This window comes from Chrysochloris asiatica, unplaced genomic scaffold, assembly GCF_000296735.1.
Source record: "Chrysochloris asiatica unplaced genomic scaffold, ChrAsi1.0 scaffold00044, whole genome shotgun sequence".
In the NCBI taxonomy this organism is placed as follows: domain Eukaryota; kingdom Metazoa; phylum Chordata; class Mammalia; order Afrosoricida; family Chrysochloridae; genus Chrysochloris; species Chrysochloris asiatica.
The window spans coordinates 9,865,287-9,890,059 of NW_006408562.1; the positions used below are offsets into that span (position 1 = coordinate 9,865,287).

The 24,773-nt window shown below is 41.1% G+C and overlaps 1 protein-coding gene and 1 pseudogene across 2 annotated transcripts in view; both read left to right on the plus strand.

Annotated features, from left to right (window-relative positions):
• Positions 1-1,584: 1,584 nt before the first annotated feature.
• Positions 1,585-2,603, plus strand: LOC102842722 (annotated as a pseudogene).
• Positions 2,604-11,099: 8,496 nt separating this feature from the next.
• Positions 11,100-24,773, plus strand: part of GABRB3 (gamma-aminobutyric acid (GABA) A receptor, beta 3) — a 329,602-nt gene continuing 315,928 nt past the window's right edge. Inside the window, exons 1-3 of one of the 2 annotated variants that reach the window (XM_006861876.1) lie at positions 11,100-11,251; positions 11,369-11,460; positions 11,694-11,761. In XM_006861876.1, coding sequence (XP_006861938.1) covers positions 11,172-11,251; positions 11,369-11,460; positions 11,694-11,761 — 240 coding nt within the window. In that variant the 5' untranslated portion in view covers positions 11,100-11,171. The remainder of the gene's footprint in view (positions 11,252-11,368; positions 11,461-11,693; positions 11,762-24,773) is intronic. The other variant, XM_006861877.1, reaches the window with a different exon arrangement.

Here is a 24,773-nt window from a genome sequence, read left to right on the forward strand (position 1 = left end):
TATTTGCAGATGATATGATCCTATATATAAAACCCCAAAGAGTCAGTAAAAAAGCTACTAGACCTCATTGGAAAATTCAGCAAAGTGGCAGGATAGAAGATCAACATACAAAAATCAGTTGGATTCCTCTATACCAACAACGACAATGCTGAAAATGGCATTAGGAAAGCAATACCATTTACAATAGCCACCAAATGATGAAATATCTAGGAATAAATATAACCAGAAAAATAAAGGACCTATACAAAGAAAACTACAAAACACAACTACAAGAAAGAGACCTACAAATCTGGAAGAATGTACCATGCTCCTGGATAGGAAGACTAAACATTGTGAAAATGTCAATATTGCCCAAAGCAATTTACACATATAATGCAATCCCAATCCAGATTCCAATGATATTCTTTAAAGAGATGGAAAAAACAATTACCAACTTTATATGGAAAGGAAAGAGACCCAGGATAAGCAAACCACTGCTTAAGAAGAAGAATAAGGTTGGAAACCTCTCACTACCCAACTTCAAAATTTATTACACGGCTACAGTGGTCAAACAGCTTGGTTCTGGTACAATGAAAGATACATTGATCAATGGAACAGAATTGAGAATCCAGAAATTAACCCATCCACATCCAACCTACTGATTTCCTACAAAGTACCTAAATATAGCACGTGGGGATCTGATAGTCTTTTCAACAGATGATGATGGCAGAACTGGAAAACAGTAGGCAAAAGACTGAAACAAGATCTTTACCTCACATTTTATATAAAAGAACATCTCAGCATGGAATAGAGACCTAAATGTGAATCCCAGAATTATGAAGGCCATCAAAGAAAAAATAGGGACAGATGTGAGGGCTCTAATTCAGGGCATACACAGACTACCAAACATTTTGAAAATGACACAAACAAAAGTAGACAAAATAGATTATTGGGAGATAATAAAAGTTAAAACTTATATGCATTAAAAGACTTCACCAAAAGAATAAAAAGGGAACCCACAGAATGGCAAAAAAAATATTTTGCAATGACAAGGGATTCATTTCTAAAATATATAGGAAACTACAACACCTCTACAAAAAAAAAAGACAAATTAACCAATTAAAAAATGGGTGCAGGACATGAACAGACACTTCACCAAGGAGGAGATCCAGGCAGCCAACAAACATGTGAAGAAATATTCATGATCACTAGCCATTAAAGAGATGCAAATCAAAACAACAATGAGCTATCACCTCACACCAGCAACAACAGCAAAGATCAAATAAGTAGAGGAAAATAATTGCTGGCAAGGATGTGGAGAGACTGGGATGCACCTGCATTGCTGGTGGGGTTGCAAAATGGTCCCACCTCTCTGAAAGCAATATGGCGCTTCCTCAGAAGGTTGAAAATATAAATACCTTATGATCCAGCAATTCCTCTACTTGGTATTTATCCACAAGAAACAAGAGCCATAAAACCAGTATATGGTGGAGGCCTCTGTGTGGGGTGAGCGCACGGACCTTGCTTCAGCTGCGGAGCTGCTATGCGCCCGGTTGGGCGCATGCTGAACGACCACTGGCCTAGAACAAGGATCGGAACCACAAGATGGTTGCCCAGGACCCTAGGGACATTAGCCTTTTCCAGCAAATGGTGGCAACTCTGGATGTGGTGAAGGTGCACTTGCAGTCCCAATGCCCCTCAGTGGTCTGTGAAATTACCTCTCCTTCTAGACTCTGGCATGTCTCCTACACCAAATGGAAGTACCCCCTGTACTGCAATGGGGTCCTGGAGCCCCTTTACCTGTGCCCACACAGTGCCCGTTGTGCCACCTGGTTTCAGGATCCTACCTGCTTCATTGGCACCCTGGATGCCTTTGTGAAGATTGTGTGGCATGAGGGCACCAGGACCCTGTGGAGCAGCCTCCCAGCCATCCTGGTGATGACTGTGCCAGCCACTGCCATCTACTTCACCACCTATGTGACCAACTCAAGATTTTCCTGTGTGGCCGAGCCTTGACTTCTGACCTCTATGCACCAATGGTGGCTGGCACTCTGGCCCGCTTGGGCACTGTGACTGTCGTCAGCCCCCTGGAACTGGTATGAACAAAGCTGTAGGCTCAGCATGTGTCCTACTGTGAGCTGGGCATCTCTGTACAGTCCTCAGTGGCTCAGGGTGGCTGGCGTTCCCTGTGGCTGGGCTGAGGGCCCACTGCCCTTTGGGATGTTCCCTTATCAGCCCTCTATTGGTTCAACTATGAGCTTGTGAAGAACTGGCTCAGTGGACCCAGACCAAAGGACAGGACCTCCATGGGCATCAGCTATGTGGCTGGTGGCATCTTAGGGACTGTGGCGGCCATCCTGACTCTGCTTTTCATTGTGGTAAAGACTCAGTGCCAGGTTGCACTGGGAGCAATGGAGGCTATAAGAATGAGACCCCCAAGTGTTGACTCTACCTGGCTGCTGCTGAGGAGGATCCTGGCCGAATCAGGCACTAGGAGGCTCTTTGCAGGCTTCCTCCTGAGGATCATCAAGGCTGCCCCCTCCTGTGCCATCATGATCAGCACCTATGAATTTGGCAAAAGCTTCTTCCAGAAGCTCAACCAGGAACAACTATGGGGCCTTTGAAAGGGGCCAAGGGCTGAGGACTCCCATCTCGTCTAGGGATGGGGTGCAGGGGCAGAGGAGGCTGAGCCAAGTGCCTTTACCTCAGCACTGAGGAGTGGGAGCAGGGCCCTGCATCCCTTCCCACCTCAGGGCCCTCAGGACCTCGGATGTGGCTCCTCCTGCTGCTCCCCACCTGAGACTCAGTATTCTCATTCGGCCCTGCGTCCCCCAGGTTCAAGGCCAAATCTGCTGCCTGCTCACACCCTTGTTTCCATGTATGTTTGCTGTAACTGGGCCTGCCTCCAGGAGTCAAAACCCCTGCGTCTGCCTCAGTCTCCACTACCTCTATTAATTCCTGATGTCTAAAGATGATGAACTTAAAAAACAAACAAACAAACAAACAAAAAAAAAACACTAAATATATATATGCACACCAATGTTCATAGCAGCACTATTTACAATAGCAAAAAAGATGGAGACAGCCTAAGTGCCCAAAATTGAAAAATGAATAAACAAACTGTGGCACATATACACAACGGAATATTATGCTACCTTGAAGAATAAAAAGGAAGCTGTAAGTCACCACTTGCACAGATGAACCTTGAAGACATTATGTTGAGTGAAATTAGTCAGTCACAAAAGGAGAAATACTGCATAGGACCACTATTATATAAAAAAAAAAACTAAGAGAAAGAACCCATACTAAAAGGGGGCGGGGATTCTTTGTTTGTTACTGGGATGTGGGGGATGGGGTGAGGGGAGGGAGAAGAAGGTGGATCACAGGGTAGGGAATAGACAAAGGATAGTTTGGGTGCTGGGGAGGGGGGCAATACACAAGAAGGGGGAGAGGAATGGAAGAACAAGGCTGATGGGAGAACAGTCAAACAGGTTTGCATGGGCCAAGTGGGACAGAGGTAAATAATGATGTATGTTCAACCTTGGAACAACAGGACTCTGGGATACAGAGATTGAAGCATGGTTGGAAAGGGCAAAAAGGGGAAACAATATTAAGAAGCTTGGCTGTCTTTTGAATCTTGGTTTCCCTGGCATACCATTATAAAATAGACACGTGAGGGGGAGAGAAAGAAATAGCCAGAAATATCACCATAGAAAGCTTGTAAATCTATCTTCTGTCTATAACTGATTGGAATGCCTAAAATAGGGCTATAGGGTGCTCAATGAAGGAGACTTCCTGTGGAGCATCTGCATTACATAAGACCATAAGGGGTATCCTGAACCCCATCCAGAATCTTCTGAGGTGGGAAATTTCCACTGGAAAGGACAAGCAGACCAACCTGGAATGACTAGAAGAATGGAAGATACTTCTTGAAAGAAAGACTGACAGGGAAAAGATAAAACAATAATGCTAGTCCGACTAACTACTACAAGAAGAAGCAAATTGCTTGTTCAGGAGACATCAAGGCAAGTGGTCGGGTCCTCTCAGGGAAAACCCCCTTCCAAGACTAACACTCAATGGGAATACACCAGCAGACATGCGCTCTGACTGGTGACTACGTTGGTCACTGATATGGAGAAGTGAGGGAAAAACAGCAATGAAGCAGCAAACTAAGCCCTACAATGTTCAATAGACTCCTGTGAACCCAGGTCGAGACCTGGTTGACCAGCAGTGTGGCAAGACCAGTGGACTCCTGGGCCCAGAGTCAGTGACATAGCCACAGAGGACTAGAGTGAAGAGTGAAGCGTCCAGTGGATAAGAAGTGAGGGTATACAAGAACACCCATACTTGCAGATAATACCCACTTGTTCTGTCTTCAATGACTGGAGATCAGAATTCAACTAGAATAAGAAAGAAGAGGGGAATAAAAGAGTAATTTGATGAACTTGACCTACATCTATGGATGCAGCAGCTCAAAAGCGGGAACAAATCTTTACAGCGAGGATCATTCCCACCCCCTCAATACACAGGGTAGACAGGGATGGGCAACTTGGAGATTGGATACGCAAAATGAGGGAGGGGGGCTACAAAGGCAAGAAGTGCCTTACAAGCTTTCAAGAGGAAGCCTAGATCCAGAAGGCACAGAGGAAGGCAGAATCTCTGCCGAGTAGTATCCAATCTGTCTGGGCGGGGCTGGTGAAAGGAGATGAGGATGGTTCTCATGTGGCAAAATAGTGAATAATTGCTATCAGGACTGACTGTGACGGTTGGCAATGTTAAGGCAAACATTTTGTAGCAAAAAGAGGGGAGTGGTTGACTTTGCAGTCCAGGAGTGGAGGTCCCTGGGACCAGCAAGGGAGAAGAGTGGAATGTGGGACCCTACCCAGAGAAGCAGTGAAGCCAGAGATGGAGGCAGAGACGATGACGTGGAGAGAGGGAATGGCTGGGGACTCTAGACCCAGACATGGAGAGGGGCTGTGTGCTGATGACCTGGGGGAAGGGGCAGGCTTACAGGGTATACTTTTTGGTTGTTTGATGATGCATGGAGGGGATTGTAATCATAGCAATGAAACGATATACAATAGGATGAATGTAAACCTAATGTTTTCCAATGTAAACTATCATATAATTCACAATAAAACAACAACAATAAAAAAAATTATCCAGAAAATTGGAGAGAACAGTTCTAACTCATCCTATGACACTAGTATTTTCTTGATACCAAATTCAAACCATAACACTAGAAGCAAAGAAAACTACAGACCAACATTCCTTGCCAATTTAGATGCAAAAATCCTAAAAAATGTTAGCTAAACAAATGAAAATACATATTAAAATTAAATACTTTTACCCAATAAGATTTATCCCTGGAATGTAAATGTGTTTCAATGTACAAAAAACCAATCAATGTAATGTACCGAATTAATAAGATGAAGGGAAAATAAACCACATGAAATCAATTCAATACTCTTGCATTTAAAAAAAAAAAATCAGCAAACTAGGCATAGAAGGAAACTTCTTTAATATGATAAAGGCATTTATTGGAACCCACAACTAACACAATGCTCTGTGGAGAAAGACTGAGATCTTTCTCCCTAGGATCAGGAACAAGACAGGGATACTCAGTTTCACTTTTATTAACAAAATATTCTTACTAAAAGCGCTGGTCAGAATATTAGGTAATAAAAATAAATAAAATCATCCCTATTAGGAAGAAGGAAGTAAAATTATCTCTTCACAGATTGTTATTGTTCTGACATTTCTAATTGTATTTGACTCATACAGATCCTGGTGTGTTTCTGGGGAGCGGTGGATGGATTTGAACCGCTTACTTTTTGGTTAGCAGTCCAGTGCTTATCTAATAGTGCTACATCAGGAGTCCTGTTCACAGATTGCATGATTCTAAATATACAAAATATTAAGGAAATCACACAGAGATCCACACAAAATCACCAGAGCTAAGAAATGAAATCAGCACACTGCAGGATACAAAAATCAACACATAATTTTGCTGTATTCCTCCCTTCATACTGTTGCTGTTAAATGCCATTGACTTGTTTCCTATCCACAGCAACCCTGTATAGGGTTTACAAAGAGTGGATGCTGGGTTTGAACTGGCAATCTCGTGGTTAACAGTCCAGTGCTTATCTAACATTACCACACTCTTCCATATTAGTAATGAATAATATGAAAAAGAAATTAAGAAACTGATTCTATTACTAACAACAGCAGAAAAAACAACACACTCAGGAATGAATTTAACCAAGGAGGAAAAAATTTGTACAAGGAAAGCTACAAAACATTGCTGAGAGAAATTAAATAAAATCTTAGAAAACTAAAGGACATTACATACTTGTGAATGAGAAGACTTAACATTTTTAACATGACAATGAATAGAGAAGTGCAAGATTTAATAAAATTCTAGTGGTAATTTTTGCAGAACAGAAAAATGAATTTTAAAATGCATATGGAGTTTTAAGAGACCTCAAGTACTGAATATGCTGTTGTTGTTGTTGTTAAGTACTGTAGAGTTGGTTCTGACCCATAGTGACCCTATGTAGGGGTCCAAGGAGCAGCTGGTGAGCTTGAGCCACCGACCTTGCAGTTCAAACCAAACTTGCAGTCTAACGCATTAACCTATAAATAATCATGATAAAAACAAATCAACACAAAATTATGGGACTTATAAACAGTCTCTATATGATTCATCCATCCCATTCCTAGGAAATCTAGTAAAGAGGAAAGAAACCATATGGATAAACAAACTGTGGAAAAACCAAAAAAATGGAATGCAATTTACTATACAAGAAATAAATTACTGATGCATGGATAGATCTTAGAAGCATGCTAAAAAACAAAACAAAACAAAAAGACAAAAAAATAACATATACATCTTTCACTAAAGAAAGATATACAACCTATGGAATGGTTGGATACAACCTATGGAAAGGAGCACCTTAGGCACACAAAACAGAGTGGACCTGAGGAAGTTGGTCTGTTCTTGGTCAATGCACCAGTGGCCTTCTAGCAAAAACCACTAACTGAAAAGATGGGGTCTGTCATATTTAAAACAAATCTTTGTTCCTTCAACCTGCGCTGTGCATTAAGTATCATAGACAGCTCAGGGCTGGATCAGAAAAGTTATTTCCTTGTAATTGCATTTATATGAAAATTTAGAATTTTTGTTGTTGTTAGGTGCCATCGAGTTGATACTGACTCATAGCAACCCTATGCAGAACAGAATGAAACACACCCCAGTCCTGAGCCAACCTCACAATTATTGCCACACTTGAGCCCATTGATGCTGCCACTTGGCCAATCCAACTCGTTGGAGATCTTCCTCTTTTTCTCTGACCCTCCACCTTAACAAACATGATATCTTTCTCCAGCGACTGGTCCCTCCTGACAGAATGTCCAAAGTATTAGAGAGGAAGTTTGGCCATCATAGCCTCCAAGGAGCACTCTAGCTGTACTTCTTCCAACACAGATCTGTTGGTTCTTTTGGCAGTCCATGGCACTTTCAATATTCTCCTCCAACACCTTAACACAAAAGCATCAATTCTTCTACGGTCTTCCTTATTCACTGTCCAGCTTTCACATGAATATGAGGTTATTGAAAATACCATAGCTTGGGTCAGGTGCACCATAGTCCTCAAGCTGACCTCTTTGCTCTTCAACACTTTAAAAAAGTCTTGTGCAGCAGATTTACCTAATGCAATACGTCATTTGATTTCTTGACTGCTGCTTCCATGAGTATTGATAGTTGATCCAAGAAGAATGAAGTCCTTGACAGCTTCAATCTTTTCTCCATTGATAAGAATGTTGTTTATTAGTCCAGTGGTGAGGATTTTTGGTTTCTTTACATTGAGATGCAATCCATACCAAAGGCTCTGCTCTTTGATCTTCATCAGTTAATATTTTAAGTCCTCTTCACTTTCAGCAAGCAAGGTTGTATCATCTACATATCACAGGTGTTAATGAGTCTTCCTCCAATCCTGATGCCACGTTTTTTTTCATAGAACCGAGCTTCTCGGATCATTTGCTCAGTATACAGGTTGAATATGTATGGTGAAAGAATACAACCCTGCCTCACACCTTTTTTAATTTTAAACCATTCAGTGTTCCCATGTTCTGTTCGAACAACTGCCTCTTGGTCCTTGTACAGATTCCTCATGAGCACAATTATAGAATACTCATATTTCACAATGTTTTCCATAGCTTGTCATGCTCCACATAATTGAAAGCCTTTGCATAGTCAATAAAGCACAGGTAAACATCTTTCTCTGCTTTCAGCCAAGATCCATCAGACATCAGCAATGATATCCCTTGTTCCAAGTCCTCTTCTGAATCCAGCTTGAACCTCTGGAAGTTCTCTGTCAATGTATGCTTGAAGCCATTTCTGTTATTACCTTTAGTAAAACTTTATTATCATGGGATATCAAAGATATTGTCCAATGATTTCTGCATTCCGTTAAATCTATGCCAGTGAATGCTTACCTGGGTCAAAGGTCATGAGGGAAATCGGAGGTGGTGAAAATGTACACCTGGTCATAATTTATCAAAACTCATCTAACTCTACATGTAACGTTTTATTTCATTTGATTATGTCTAAAAATTAATTGATTTATTTTGAAAGGTGCTTCAAAAACATTGGTACTGTTTAAACTGAGAAGTTTAAGTTCTGTAAGTAAGAGGCACTTATGACTACACAAAACGCAGTTTGGTAAAAGGATATCAGGGCAGCCAAAATGCAAAACCATGGTCTAGGTAAAGTGATTACATGATCTTTCTTACCTTTTGCATTCTTTCTTCTTCCTCCTTTAAGGACTCAACTTTATTCTTCCATCTTTTTAAATAAGTAAAAGACATTACTCTTCTTTTTTCTCCATTGATCAAAATTTATTTCAATTGCAAATAAATTAATGTAAGAAGGAAATTCATGATTCCGTGCCAACTTAGCTATTTCAGTATCATCTAGTAAACAAAATAGGAGTCCTGGTATGGCACTGTAGGATCAACACTTGACTGCAAACCACAGGGTTGACGCTTGAAACACACCAAGTGCTCCTTGAAAACCCTAGACAGGGTAGCTGAGTCAGAACCAACTCAAAGGCACTTTAACAACAAGAAGTAAATAAAATGATAGGAATATTATTGGTGTCAGGAATCCTGGCAAGCAGAGAGAAAGATGAGCTTGTCTGGGCTCATGCTCATCTTATCTTCAAGGATGGCAGCCTGCATAGAAAGTCAGCTTTGGGGTTGCATTTATTTGCTAGCTAGATAGGGATTGTGACAATTGTAAGCTAATATTTGAGTGAACACCTTATAGTTAATGCCTCTCGATATTTCTTGTGTACACTTAACACAGTGTAATTTTTTTTGGTCTTTATATTATGTTTAATGATAACACCAATTGACTGATGACTGAGCTTGAGCTGGGGTTCCACAGAAAATAGTCTGTAACTAAAAATTTATCCCGAAGCACAATGTCAACACAAACAGAAATGAAGGAAAGGGGGATTGAGACATGGAAGAAAAGAAAATAGAAGGCTATTTTACCTAGCTGTCAGTGTTGATAAGAAGTTCAGCTGATGGTTCCATCTTGTGGGATCACCCTTTGAGAAGCCAACAAAACTGTTGTATCTCAGGACATTTCTGATGGGATTATAAAGGAAGAACCATTTCCCCACTGAATCCATATTTCATTAGTCAAAGTTGCATCCCAAGGACTTGTATCTTCCTAGTTTAAATTCTATGACTGGAGTTCAGAGTAGGTCCTGATGCATTTCAGATTTCATTGTCAGTTGAGAAGAGCAAGGATGGAAGGTAAGAGAAAAAGCAATGTGGGCAGGAGATAAGGGGTGTGGGCTTGGTCCTGTATAAAGTTGGTCAGAGTTGTTATTAAATAACTGCTGAAGCAGATTGTTGATTGGCCTCACATCGGATTTCGTAACCATTTCCTCAATATTAGAAATCTGAGACACAGAAAAACTTTATTGAAGATCATTCACTAAAGAAAGAGATACAACCTATGGAATGGGTGAGCACCTTAGGCACATAGAACAGGGTGGACCTTGAGGAAGTTGGTCTGTTCTTAGTCAATGCGCCAGTGGCCTTCTAGAGAAAACCACTAACTTACAGTCTTTGCTCCTTCAACCTGTGCATTAAGAATCATAGACAGTTCAGAGCTAGATCAGAAAAGTTATTTCACTCTACCTGTCTAGACTTCAACCTGAGGATAATAAATGCAGATATTCAGGCCTCTCCCTAACCTTTTCCTATCACTGTATTCATGTGAAAAGGGAGGGTCCAGTGAGCACATCAAAAATTTGGGTTAGGGATGGAAGTAAGAGGAATGGTTTAAGGGAACAACAAATAAAAATAGTATATTGCATAATTCATTATGAAAGAGGCTGTAAGATGTGTTAGGCAGGACAACTGGGAGGACTAGAGAGGGGATCTGCCTTTGCCACCAGAATAGTAGGTGAGGTGGAGGAACCATCCTCCAGGTCAGATGAGCAGCGTCAAAAGCTGCTGACCATTTGACTCCCTGGACCTTCCGGCCCCCAAGGCTCTGACCCCCACAGGTGGGGCAAGACGTTGCCCTACAGCCTTTCCCAGGGGTCTCAGCCGCGATCATTTACCGGGTAGGGCGCAGTGCAGCACCCTCTGGCTATTGAGCTGCGCTGCCACAGTGAGGGGGTTCAGCCTGGTGGAGGGAGTGTCGCCCTGCTGCCGGCCCCCTCCTTTGGCTGGCCTTGCCGAGCTCTGTGCAGCTGGTACCTTGTTAGGCTCCCTACACTATTAGGTTCCCGCCAGCCTGCCCTACGCTGCCTCCATTGTCCATGCGTCCAGGATTGCGGTGGCGGCCGTGGTTGGGGCTGGAGAGCGGCCTGCTGCTGAGGGCTGCTGGGTCGCTCTGAGTGCGGGGGAGGGCAGGGCAAGCAACGCAGACGGCTCCGCCTTCGGCTCCTCTGCCTCCTCCCCCTCCGTTCCTCCCTCCCTCCACTCCCTTTCGGCTGCTCCTCCTCTCCCCGTCCCGCTCTTCTCCCTCCTCCCGTTCCCCTCCGTCCTCCTCCGCTCAGGGCCAGAGAGGCGGCGGCAGCGGCGGCGGTAGCAGCAGGAGTAGCCCCGGCTGCGGGTCGCGACGGCGGCGGGGCGCCCCCTTCCCCGTGCCGGGGCGCGGCGGAGGGATGTGGGGCTTTGCGGGAGGAAGGCTTTTCGGCATCTTCTCGGCCCCGGTGCTGGTGGCAGTGGTGTGCTGTGCACAGAGGTAGGTCTCGGGTGTTAACTGGAAGCGGGTCGGGTGACGGGCAGGGTGCGGGCGTGCGCCAGACGCTGCCTGAGAAGTCGCCTACTGATCCCCTTGTGCCCCCCGCCCTTCCTCCAGCGTGAACGATCCCGGGAACATGTCCTTTGTGAAGGAGACGGTGGACAAGCTGTTGAAAGGCTACGACATACGCTTAAGACCCGATTTCGGAGGTAAGCGGGGTAAGAGCTGAAGCTGCCGGAAGCGTGATCCATAGGGCTGGCTGCTTCGGTGGGGGCTGGGTGGGGTGGGGAGACTGGGGCCTCTTCCTCCGAGCTGCGGCGGGTTAGGGTTGGGGTGGGGGAGGCACTTCACCGGCGCCCCCTCCCCGGCATGTCCCCTTTCCTCAGCCCACCCGAGTCCATGCCCAGCCTGGCTGATCACCATGTCGTGCGTTTCCCTGCAGGTCCTCCGGTCTGCGTGGGGATGAATATAGACATCGCTAGCATTGACATGGTTTCCGAAGTCAACATGGTGAGTGCCTGCCCTCCCCATGGCGGTTCCTGCACCCCTGTCCCACTGCCTGGGACCACAGGAATCCACAGTGCTGGGCTACAGGCCTTCTCCTCCAGGTCTGTCTTTCCAGGCCACAGAGGAAGCGGGCTTCAGGACGCCGGCCAGGTGCCACTTGGCTCCCCTATGTCCGCCTGGTGTGGGCGGGGGCCTCTTCGGCATGGAATCCTTGCGGATGGCACACCCTTCCTGCGGAAGGGGTCCTGGGTTGGCCTAGCGCTCCGCCTTCACCTTCGCCCTAGAGATCTCCCAGCTCCTCCAGCCTGTCATCTGGTTCCTAGCATCCGAGTGCCTAGCAACAGGCGCTGGGAACCTGGGAGATAGATGTGGGGGTGGCTACGTATTATAGGTAAAAGGTAAAAGATACTTAAAATTTCCTTTGTTGTCGTTTGGAAGAGATTCTGGCAGCTGGGGAGGAGAACAAGGGGTAGTGGTGGGTTGTGTTCCAGGGGTGTCTTTGGTCAGTGACTTTATTCGCAGCGACCTTTTTCTGGGCTGGCTGTTGGGCAGTAAAACCCGGAAGCCCGCTCCACTGGTCGCTGTCCAAGGTTCTGACAGAGCCGCTGTAGACTGTGCTGTAGACTGAGCTCTATGAAGGGACCACTGCCAGGAAGAGTCAGGGCAAATTGCGCAGTGTTCTTAAAGCTTATGTTCATGCTGACTTGGTTCAGTATTCGAACCTGTGGAAAGTGGAGACTAGTGTTCCGATGTGCGGAGTGTGTCATGGAACACTGTAGTAACGCTGGGACAACCAGGAATAAGGAGAAAAAATGATTCCTTTCATGTATTAATTAAGTTGAAATAACACAGGATTTAGAAGCATGTTTAATTCTCTGTTGAGTGTCATTTTAGTAATTGTAAAAATGAATATTTGAAAATAATATTTCTCTAGAAGAAATAATTTGTCAACTTTTCTTTTGAACATGGAACATTGAGAAGAGGTGTATAAATCACAGGGCAAGCTTTTAGACAGCACCAATACGTCAGTGTTTCTCAGGTCTGGTGTATATCACAATCTCGGGGCAAATGTCTTTAAATGCACAGTCTCATGGTCTTCACTTTGATGCCTCTGGTCTGGAGTGGAGTCTCTGCAGGTGTTTTATTTTGAGAAACATTGCAGTAATTTATAGATATATAGACATACACAAATGAATTCAAACTGCTGTGTAAACACTATCTGAAAAGTTAGATTTAAAAATATGTACTGCTATGGGTTTTGCAAAAAAGAAATCTTCGATCACACCAAACTACCTTTTTATAAAATTATCACACTTAATTGTACTATTTGAAAATATAATATGTGATTTAAAAGAAAATACTTTCTTTTAAAATATATCACGTAGGTTATTTTTATATCACTGCACTAGAGTGATAAAGTGTTAGAGAGAAGCACAGAAAGATGTGGCTTTATATGCATTGCTTTACATTAAAAAGTGACATTATATATACTTCACTTTTTTGTAACTTTATAAAAATTCTGTCCAAAAATATGCTTTATGGTCTTCTGGGAGCAAGTTAATATAGCAAGATTCACTCTCTGTAATCTGTTATTTTCTCCATTGGGACCTTCACATTCTCTAGAGAAGACAACTTAGTACAGAAGTTAATTGAATACTTAGTACATTATTATGTCAGAAATTATTATATTGTACATCAATGGGAGAAGAAAATATTGATGTCACCCTTTGAAAACCATATACTACAGTATTAATGTAACCAAGGGAATGAGAAGAATTTTTTGTTGCAGACTACTGCACATTTTGAGTTGTTTTTTAAAATTAAATAGTTAAATAGTTGTTTTGGCATCATGTTGTTATTTAATACACTTTAAAACTTATTCGATAGTTGTCTAATTTATGGACTATAAATGAGGTGTCTCAAAACTTGCTGTACTCAACAATGGAAAATTTTAAGATGCAGTACATTATATGAAACAATCTTTAATTAAAATGCATATTCAATAGCCAATGACTGTATATTAGATAGTCATGACTTACATGGGTAACTTTTTTTGCATTAATATGATGGTAAATTTTTTGGTCTTTAAACATGTATTTATTGTAATAACTGATAATTGATTAGACTGAAGACTGAAGGCCACTGAACAAATGGAAATATTGCCCATTTGAAATCTTTCTCCCACTAGCAGATTAGTCTACATTCTACTCTATGAAATTCAAATAGCGCTGATATTAAAACTTCCCATATAGTACATTTGCTAAGACAAAGAACAGAAAATATGTGAGTATAAAATTATAGTCACCGTTGAGTTATAATGCTTAAAATAATAAATTATATCGATGAACTTCTTTAATCAGTGTACTTGTCATACAAAACTGAACTTAGTATTGCATAATTATAAGACATGATCTTGTTTTCAAGGTGTTGTAACGCAGAGGAGATAAGCCAAATATTTGTAACAAAAAATCAATGTATTAAGTTCCACAAGAGGAACAAATGAAAGGCAGTACACAGAAAAGAAAATGTGATTACTTCGGGAAAGCTTAATGAAAGAGATTTGAGTTTTAGAGGGCAGGGAGTTGAATACCGTTGTGACTGGCATAAGTGGTGGAGGATGTTTACGTTGGGTAGGAAAATGACAGAGATGGGTGAGCAGGTTCAGAGGTTATGTAGAGGAGATCCAAGAAATAAAATTGGAAAGATAAGGCAAACTTTCTTCACTTAAGTCCTCTTAGCCATGCAGAGGACTTAAGTGATTCCAATTTTAGGAAACATGGAGTCTCTATATTTTTAAGCAGACAATTGAAATAATTTAAGATGTAGTTTAGGATGAATATTTTGGTCAAAATGTAATTTTGGACAGGAAAGTTAGAAGGTTGAACTAAAAGAGTGAACTTTATAAGAAAATTAGGAATAAATGATCCTGGAAAATCATTCATTGAAATTTTCTCTTCATGTTATCATAGATATATTTTTGAAAACATCTCTTTAGTGAAGTAAATTAAATTTTACCAACATTTGAATTCAGAAAGTTATATCTCAAAGCAAGAGAAATATGAATATGCTTTTTAATGAGTGTTGTTTTTTTTGTTTAGACGATTCTGGAGAAAATAGATATTGCATTGTTGTTGTTATGAGTTTGTTGCTATGAGTATTTCTGACTCATAGTGCATCCTGGTGTGGTGCTGAAGGATAAGCACTGACCTCCAGGTCGGCAGTTCAAACCCATCAGCTGCTCTTTGGAAACCCTATACAGGGTTGCTATGAGTCAGAACTGACTCCATGGTACTTAACAACAACATAGGGTTTCCACGGTTTTGAATCTTCGAGGGAGTAGAATGCCTCAGCTTTCTCCCGTGGAGCAGCTGGCAGGCTCAAACTGTAGCTCTTGTGGTTCAGAGTCCAGTGCTTATCGAATGGAACCACATGTTTCCCAGGTGTTGATTAATAATTGTTATTTTTCTCTTTGAACAATCATAAAGCACAGTCTTTATTCCTAGTACATGTAGAACATGTAGATTTTCCCAAAATATGACTATGATATAAAGCTAACAGGTAACTAGATAAGTTGTGTAGATACATGTATATGTCTCACTCATTTTGGTGCTTTACAGAAACAGTCTAAGAATAGATTGAATCATTTAACATCTAGCATTATTTTTGTACACTTTATTTTATGGATAATGAGAAGGTCTACAATTTCCTTTTTTTAAGTTGCTCAATTTTTGTTCACATGCTTCACTTTTCTAAAAAATGTTTGCTGATATATCAAATGTACACCAGTAAAAATTATTTCATTTTGCATCATTTCCCTTGTTTATATTCTTGTTTTAAAATTTCAGACTGTCCTTTAGAATATTCATGATTAAGTAATCATTGGATTAGGTCTACATTGATCATTAAGTGAGATTGTATACGTCAAGGAAAATTATTATTTAAATTATAATTTTTGTACATGACATTGCTCCTGATACATAATAAATGTGAGGGCAAGTCAATAAGTATTTCTACTAGAGTTCCAGTTCATACATGTCCAAGTTTAAAACAACAAACAAAAAAATGTTTAAGTGTGTCTTTGTAATCACTTGTTTAGTCTCATTAGGAGTCTTGGTTTGGTACTGTAGCATAAGCACTGGACTGTTAACCACAAGGTCAGCTGTGCTAATTCACCAGTCACTCCTCAGAAATTCTATATATGGTCTGTGTGAGTCAGAACCAACTCCATAGCACTTAACAACAACAGCAAGAAGATCTCTTCCAAAAACCAAGAAGGTCCAATTAAACAGTGACTTCTGAGGGGAGCTGCTGGGTCAGTTAAATTCAAGGCAGAGAGGTAAACTCATAAGGTTACAGCGACTGTTTTTAGGTGTACAAAGGGGTAATCATGATATATTTTCTTGAAGGACACTGAACGATCATGGGGGCTTATTATGAAGACATTTTTAAAAATTGAAAACTGCACTGGTGAGAAAAAAGTCAGGAGAGTTGATTCAAGTACTTCTTTTCCCATCACGACACGGCACCTGGCTCATTCTCTGAGGTAGCAAGGTGTGTTCTATGAGAAGTTCATTGGAAAACCTTACCCTATCCACCTACAGCCTTGCCCCTCAGACTTCTTTTAGTGGCTCAAACTCAAACAACATTTAAAAGCAACACAACTTTAATCCCTAGAGAACATCTAAACTGCTATTTTGACATGGTGTCAATCAAAGATTGAGAAATTCTTTTAGATGGAAACATTACCTTCAGAAGTGTATAGACATAGATGGAAAATATATTGAAAAACATTAGCTTCACATTTTGAAAATTTAATAAAGTATTTTTTATGATTTTGTAGTGATAATTTTTTACTTCGCCTTGTATGTGTTGAATAGACAAAGAGGTGACTAAAGGGACAATTGAGAAAGTAGGATAAGAAGGAAACACTGTAAATTAAAACAGTGAAATAATCTTGATTGAAAAATAATATTTTAAAGTAGTATTATGAACTGTAGTTTTATATTTGAATTATTACAATGATCTTTTGCTTGATATTTAAGTTCAAAACAAAAACTGCATACACTTACTTTTTACTTTATTATCTATGAAGTATTGGGGACATCAAATTTTAACTCTATTAACAATAATAATTTCTATGATTAAGTTGTACCTTGTACTTAATTAGTCCTTTACAATTAACTTACTGCTAATGAAAATGTAACTATAGATTTTTCCCATAGCATCCATATAAGTCATAATTAATTCTCTTGGATTAGCGTTCCTTTTGCGGTTATTGTTAAGTGTTGTCAAGTTGATTCCAACTCATAGCATCCCTGAACTGGGTTTCTGAGCAGCAGCTGGTGGGTTTAAGTCACTGATCTCGTGAAGCCACTCATCTCGTGGTTCACAGCCCAGTGCTTATCCTATAGTTCCGCATCAAGAGTCCAAAGTTGTTTGTTGTTGTTAAGTTCCATTGAGTTGATTCTGAGTCATAGTGACCCTGTATAGGGTTTCAAAGAGCAGCTGGTGAGCTTGAATCACCGACTTTGTGGTTCAAAATGACCTTGCAGTCCAGTGCATTCATCACAACACCACACCAGGGCTCCATTAATGTGTATCCTTAGTTATTCTGAAATACATTAGTCTATTAGATTAATTTTTTATTTGTTGCATTGTCACCTCATAAAATTCACGTTTTTAAAAATGTCTAGGTGTAAATTAACTATGGTTGTTGTTGTTCATTTCCATGGAATCTCTTCTGACTCATTATGACCTTCCATGTAAGAGAATAAAATGCTCTCTGGGTCCTGCACCACAGCCAAGATCCTTTCTGGGTTTGATACTGTCATTGAGACTATTAGTCAGACCAGCTCAGTGAGGGCTTTTCTAGATTTCACTGACCCTCTACCAAACATGAGGCACTCGTCTAGCAATTGGTCTTGTATGGTAAAAGAGAATACAATTTTAGTTCATTTGAGGTAGTAAATTTGGAGTTGCATTGCTGTTAAATGGGTACGGTCTTATTGATTGCTACCCAAAAGCAAGGACACAGTTAGACATTGAAACAGTCCACAGGGTAGTAATGGAGGAGTCCGAGATAGTGAATTGGAACATGAAATCTTAGAGGGGGGTGAAGCACATGGGCAGGGGAGACAGACACAGGCTTATTTGATAAATACTGAGATATTTAACAAAGGCTAAGCATTATTGTTGAAGTTCTGGTGTGGCACTGTGGGCTAATGCATCAGACTGCAAAGTCATTTGAACTGCAAGGTCAGTGGTTCAAGCTCACCACCTGCTCCTTGAAAATCCTATACAGGGTCGCTATGGGTCAGAATCGACTCAATGGCACTTAACAACAACAACAAACATCATTCTTAAATGCTGCAAGTCAATTCCTACTCATAGCAACTCTGTATAGGGTTTCCAAGCAGTAGCTGGTAGGTTTGAACCACCAACCCATGGTTAGCAGTACAGTGCTTATCCTACAGTGCCACGATATTAGGAGGGAAAAGTACATCTCACTACTCAGCAGAGGTTGATTAAACATATATTGTTTATGTGTTCCATCAAGTCTATACTGAGTCATATTGACCCTATAGGTTAAAAAAAAAAACAACCAAAAAACATATACACCTGTGGGCAATGAATATGCATATATTATTAGTGGGAATGATTAATGGTTGAGGCTTTGTGCAGGCTCCTGAAAGAAACTGAACTGTAACCTGACTCAGTGTTATTCCATATTTTTCATGACCTCATGAAATCTATTAAATGGATAAAATAATGTTTTGGGTTTTTTTGGGTTTTTTTGCCAAAACATAAGATAAGAATTTCTTCTATATACTATATCTCAAATTTTCTTCAGGGCAGGTGTAAAATGCTGAACACGGAAAGACTTAAGTAAATCTTACAATCATCATGAAGATACAGTATTTAGGGAGAGGGTGGAAAATCAGAATGTGAAGTTGTACTCGCTACAGATTTCTTACTACCTAAATAATGATTGGTTTTGAACACACTATAAGTTTAATTTATATATATACATAAAGGAGCCCTGGTAGCATAGTGGTTACGAATTGGGCTGCGAACCGCAAGGTCAGCAGTTTGAAACTACCAGCTGTCCAGCTGTTCTGCGGGAGAAAGATGAGGCTTTCTGCTCCCGTAAAGATTTGCAGACTCAGAAACCCTGTACAGGGTCACTATAAGTCGAAACCGACTCCACGGCACATAACAACAACAATATATATATATGAGTCCCAGTGTGGCACTATGGGTTAATGGCATTGGACAGCAAGTCAGTTTGAACCTCAAGGTTAGTGTTTCAAACTCATCAGCCACTCCCCTATATAGGGCCACTATGAGTTGGAACCGACTTGATGGCACTTAACAGCAACAACAAAATACATGCGTGTGTGCACTCTTGGACTATCCCTTCCTGTCTTTCTTTCCACTTTTGGGAAGAGAGGAAAAGTGGAAAAAACAAGAAGGTGATCTTGGCTAAAGTCACATAAGAACAGAGGTTTAGAGAATGCCCTTTTGACAAACTCGTATTAGTCCAACACCCTCTATGCCCTATGTCAGAGTCTGGAGGTGGTTTTCTTTTAATTAATTTTGACTAGGTGCCCAAATCATGTTGGCACTGGGTCCTAAGGCAGGAGGAGTTGAACCCCACAAGTCCAGGCAATGTGACTAATGGAACTGGGGAGATGTAGGCTCTATTTCCAGGTTATGGGGACATCTAGCCTTAGGCAACTTACCTAACACTCAGTAACTGGGTCACAGGCTTCCTAGATGCCCTGTGGCATGACGATCAGAGGGTTAAGCTTTACAGAGATTCCCACACAATCACACCAACATGCACACAGTTAGAAAGCTAGGTTTTATTGATTTGTGCCAAATAGTCATGAACCATATTCAGAGTTTGCATATGATTTGTCATTAGCAGTTTAAAGTTAGAAGATATGTGCTAATGGCCTCATTACAAAGTAAAGCTGAGAGATGACTCAGCGGAAAGGAAGTATTTCCCTGACCCAGTTGGGGTTGGAAAATGGTTTAAATGGCAGGCACTGATGGGGTAAGGTTCATGGAGTGTGTCTGCATTTGATTCTAGATTGCTGCCTTTTGGAGGTGAAACTCTTTTATTGAAGACGTTACTTTTTATTTGTTGTATGTTCCATGCCTATGTTATGATCCTACATCAATGCTGGAACATTGATAAGAAAGCATAGAATGACTCTCAGAGATGGATGAGAAGACTACCTTACATGATACGCTCTTTATGGAGAGAGACTTGCTTTTAATATTACACTGGGTGTTATGGAGAACACAAAGAGAATGCTTTTTGTCTGTCTCCTAAGGGAAGTTGTAAAGCTTATGTTGCTGTATCTCTTAAAAAGATAGCTATTCCAAGCCTTGTACTGTGGTGAAGGAATTCTGGCTTGAGCCTGTGCTGGTCTCAGGGATTCCACGGCACTTTGCATAGGAGATGCTCCGTAAGTATTTGGTTTGAATTGAATCTGCTAATTTACATGCAATACTTCTGGAAGATAATTTAGTCTCATTTAACAAATTACTGTTATTCTCAGTTTTCAGCTCCAACGTTTGGTTTTCCCAAAGACCAAATGCTCTGTTTATATTTCCTTGTTGTTGTTGTTAAGTGCCGTTGAGTCAATTCCGACCCATAGCGACTCTGTATAGGGTTTCCAAGGAGCAGCTGGTGAGCTTGAACCACAGACCTTACAGTTCAAATGACTTTGCAGTCTGACTCATTAGCCCATACCGCCACACCAGGACTCCAAATGACAGTTTAAGGTTCGTCCCTAGGTGGGCTTGAACCACCGACCTTTCATTTATTTCCTTAGAGGATGGTAAATCAAACAATTTAAAAACTAGCTGTTGCTTCTTGCCAAAAGGAGGTGCCATGTAGAGTTGTCAATGAGCAGTGTGGGCTACTTTTAATTCAATGCATGTCTGAGCAAAAGTAATGTCGGGATGTCAAAGCAAGAGTGAAGTCTGTCTTGGAAAGGTAGGCTCAAGTCTGGGACTGCAAAAAACTGCTTGAGTTTTATAAACCAAGCAATATTGATTCAATCCTTGATTTCATAAAATGATGTCTGTGATAACTGTTATTTCCTGCCATAGGTTATAGAACCCTTTTGCAGTGCAATTGCTTGCTTTTATATGGCCTTGTAACTCTTGGACAGTTGTTGACAGAGCTAGACTTGCCAACTCGCAGATTTCGAGAGCTGAGAGCCTTGAGGTTGAGGTGTACCGGCAGAGTGGAGTGCATCTGAGCCTGAGCTTTGTAAATCTTGTCTGAGCAGGGCAGACATTTGCCTGAGGGACTGAGAGTTAGAGAGGGGTCTGCCGGTGGGCACAGTTGAGAAAATGCTGTCCTCACCAAAGAACTGTAGTCTTTCCTAATCCTGAATTGTAACCCATTACTTCTCTAAGAAGCTCTGGTGGCATAGTGGGTTAAGCCTTGTGCTGCTAACCGCAATGGTTCAGACCTGTCATCAAGAAAGATGAGGCTGTATGCTCCCTTCAAGATTTAGTATGAAAAACCCTAAGGAGCTCTGTCCTGTCTATAGGGTGACTATGAGTTGGAATAGAGTTGATGACAGTGGATTTTGGGTGTATTTGTTATTGTTGTTCTTTTTTACTTCCCAAATAAACTTCATAATTGTGAGTATTATCTGTGAGTTCTGTGTGGCCATTGCAACAATTGATGAAACACAGCAGAGAAATAGAGAGTGCCGTGGGAGGGACAGCTGGTGTCAGAACTGGTAAAGTGGTTGGAGAGAGGTGATATGTCTGACTTGTGTGTGATGGGACTTGTCCTGGGGCTGCTGATTGTGATTCTCCTTCTGCCTTGTGAAGTAAGATGAGGAGGTTAAACACACCTGTGTCACCATTTTGAACACTTCTTTCTCCTATTGGTCCTATACCTTATGATGCATACTGACCATTGCATTTTGATATAAATGATGCCTACTACTACTGGACAGTTAGGAGTCCTACTGGGCAGATAGGGTTGCTATGAGTCAGAATGGACTTGACAGTATTTAACAACAGCAACAACATTGGATAGTTCAAATCACTATTTTTCACATGAGACAACAGGCTCAGGACTAGGACTGACTGTGTCACCCTTATCATAGGCACGGCTGTGACTTGAACCTATTCCTTTGGTCTTTGCACATTCTCATGTTACATAGCAACTAAAAATACACTATGTTCCTTCTTCTATGACTTTTTAAAAATAGAGCTTTTATTGTGAATTAAGTAATAGTTTACAGGGCATATCATCAGTTTTGCACTCAACCAATCAGATTTTGTTTCATTGCAATGATTACAGTCCCTTCCATGCACCATCAGTTTTACCTTTATTCCTTTTTTTTTTTTTTTTGATGTACACAAAACACACAGAAAATATATATTCACTTAAATGACCAAAGAGCACTTTTTTGCAAGTCAGTCTCCTGCCCTCAGGCACACAGCTCTTCTCATTCTGTGGGTCTCGAGTCCTCAGCTGTTCTATCTCTCTATGCCATCGCCTCTGTTTCTGTCTCTGGTGTTGCTGTTTCTCTGGTTAGGATCCCACACTCTACTCATGCTCTTCCCTTTTGATGGTCCTAGGGTCCTCTGTTCCTGGAATTAAAGATGAACCACTCTCCCCTTTTGTTTCACATCTTCTACATTTAAAGTTTTGACAATCACAACTAGTCATGATAATAATTACTCACTATTGGCTCAAAAAATCCTATCCCCATCCACCCTCATCCCCTTTCACCAGACTCATCTAGATAAAAGGAAACCTAGTCAGTGGGGATTCTGCCTTACCTCTCTCATTCTGAAACTAAGCACACTTTTGAAAACTTGTAAGCCAGCCTCTGCAGGCCTTTATAGCCCCCATTTTTGGTAGCCAATGTTTAAGTTGCTGGGCCTATCAACCCTGTGTACCAAAGGATAGGTTTGATCCTTGATGTGAAGGCTCCTTCCCTCTCGGATGGAATTTTGAGCAACTCCATTCATAAGCTAAGGTCAAGTTCATCAAATTGTACCAATTTAACTTTGCTTCCTGTATCAAACTTCTTTAGCTTCATCTAGTTGAGTTCTGATCAGCAAGCCATTCAAACTATCTGCAAGTTTGGGCGTTCTTACACATCTCCCCCCACTTCAGATTAGCTGGCCATTTCACTTCCAGCCTTAGCCCCCAGAGGCTAGGTCAGTGTCCATGGGCTCAGAAGTTCACAAGTCTCCCTAAACTTCAGACTAACCAGCCTTTCTTATTATTATCTTTCTTATCTCAAGTGGGCTTCTATGACTTTTGATATGTAAATTAGATTTTTCCCATTATATGTTTCAGTGACACCTTGTACTTTCTTCATAGCAATTATCAAAGCATTAAATAACTGAAGTCCTGGTATGGTGCTGTAGGATAAGCACTGGACTGCTAACCACAAGACTAGTGGTTCAAAACCACCAGCTGCTCCTTAGAAACCCTATGCAGGGCCATTCTTAGTTGGAACTGACTCAACGGCACTTAACAATGAGCAACAGCATTCGACTTTTCCATGACACTGTGCGCTTCCTTCATAGCATTTATCATAGTGTTAAATATGGTTTGAGGGTGCTTTTTGTTTCATTTTCCCCCCCATACCCTTTCCCAATTTGATAACAGTCTCCTAGGCAGGACCCAGTTTTGAGCAATGCTTCACATTGATAGGCAACTTTTACATATTTGTTGAATTAAAATAGATGAATAAAGAACAAATGAACAAATAAATACATAAGTACAGATAAGTAAAATGAATACATATGTATGAAAAGAAGGAAAAGTTTTTATAACTTAGTTTAAGTCAAAGACTTAGAAGGATCCTATAGCCTAAATGGGATTCAAAGAGTTTTAACTTTGTTGTTGTTAAGTGCCGTCGAGTCGGTTCCGACCCATAGAGACCCTGTACAGGGTTTCCGAGGGTGTAAATCCTTACGGGAGTAGAAAGCCTCATCTTTCTCTCGCGGAGTGGCTGGTAGTTTCGAACCGCTGACCTTAAGGTTCGCAGCCCGATTCGTAACCACTACACTTTTATCAGAACATGTATAATTAATTGTACACAATATAATACACCAACTGAAAAACCTTTTGTAGCTGCTACCCCTTCACCAGAGAGTCCTTACGCCAGTTTTACAGCTGTGAGAATAATACAACAACGAACTTGGGCCAAAGTGTAACAGCTTTGTTGATGTAGGTAAGGGTTGGTGAGAATATTCTAAATACTTATCTTCCCAACTTACTGTCATCGAGTCAATTCTGACTAATAGAAACCCTATAGGACAGAGTATAACTGCTTCACAGGGTTTTTGAAACTATAAATCTTTATGGAAGTAAACACCCTCATATTTCTCCTGAAGAGAGGCTAGTGGTTCCGAACTACCAACCTTGCAGTTAGTAGTCCAACACTTAACCATGCCCTATCAGTGCTCTAAGTACCGATCATTGTTACATTTTTACTCTTAAAGTTTTGTGTTTCTTTGTAAAACATGTGAATGGGGGCTTTTTTCTTTCTTTTTTGTAAGTTTTTATTGTGAATTATGTGATTATGTGACAGTTTACATGGGAGAACATTAGCTTTACATTCATCCTATTGTATTTCATTGCATTGCAATGATTACAATCTCCTCCATACATCATCAAACAACCAAAGGGTACACCCTGCAAGCCTGCTCCCTGGCCATCAGCACACAGCCCCTCTCCCTCCCTGAGACCCCAGCTGCTCCATCTCTCCACCTAATCATCTCTGCCTCCATCTCTGGCATTACTGCTTCTCTGGGTAGGGTCCCACACTCCGCTCTTTTCCCTTCATGGTCCCAGGGACCTCCGCTCTGAATGGGGGCTTTTATATATTATCAATAAGTGATAACTAGTTTGCTATCTAGATTAGTAGATAAGTAGATGTTTAGTTGACTGTGACTCATGGTGCCCTTAGGTACAACAGAATGAATGTTGCCTGGTTCTCCACCATCCTCA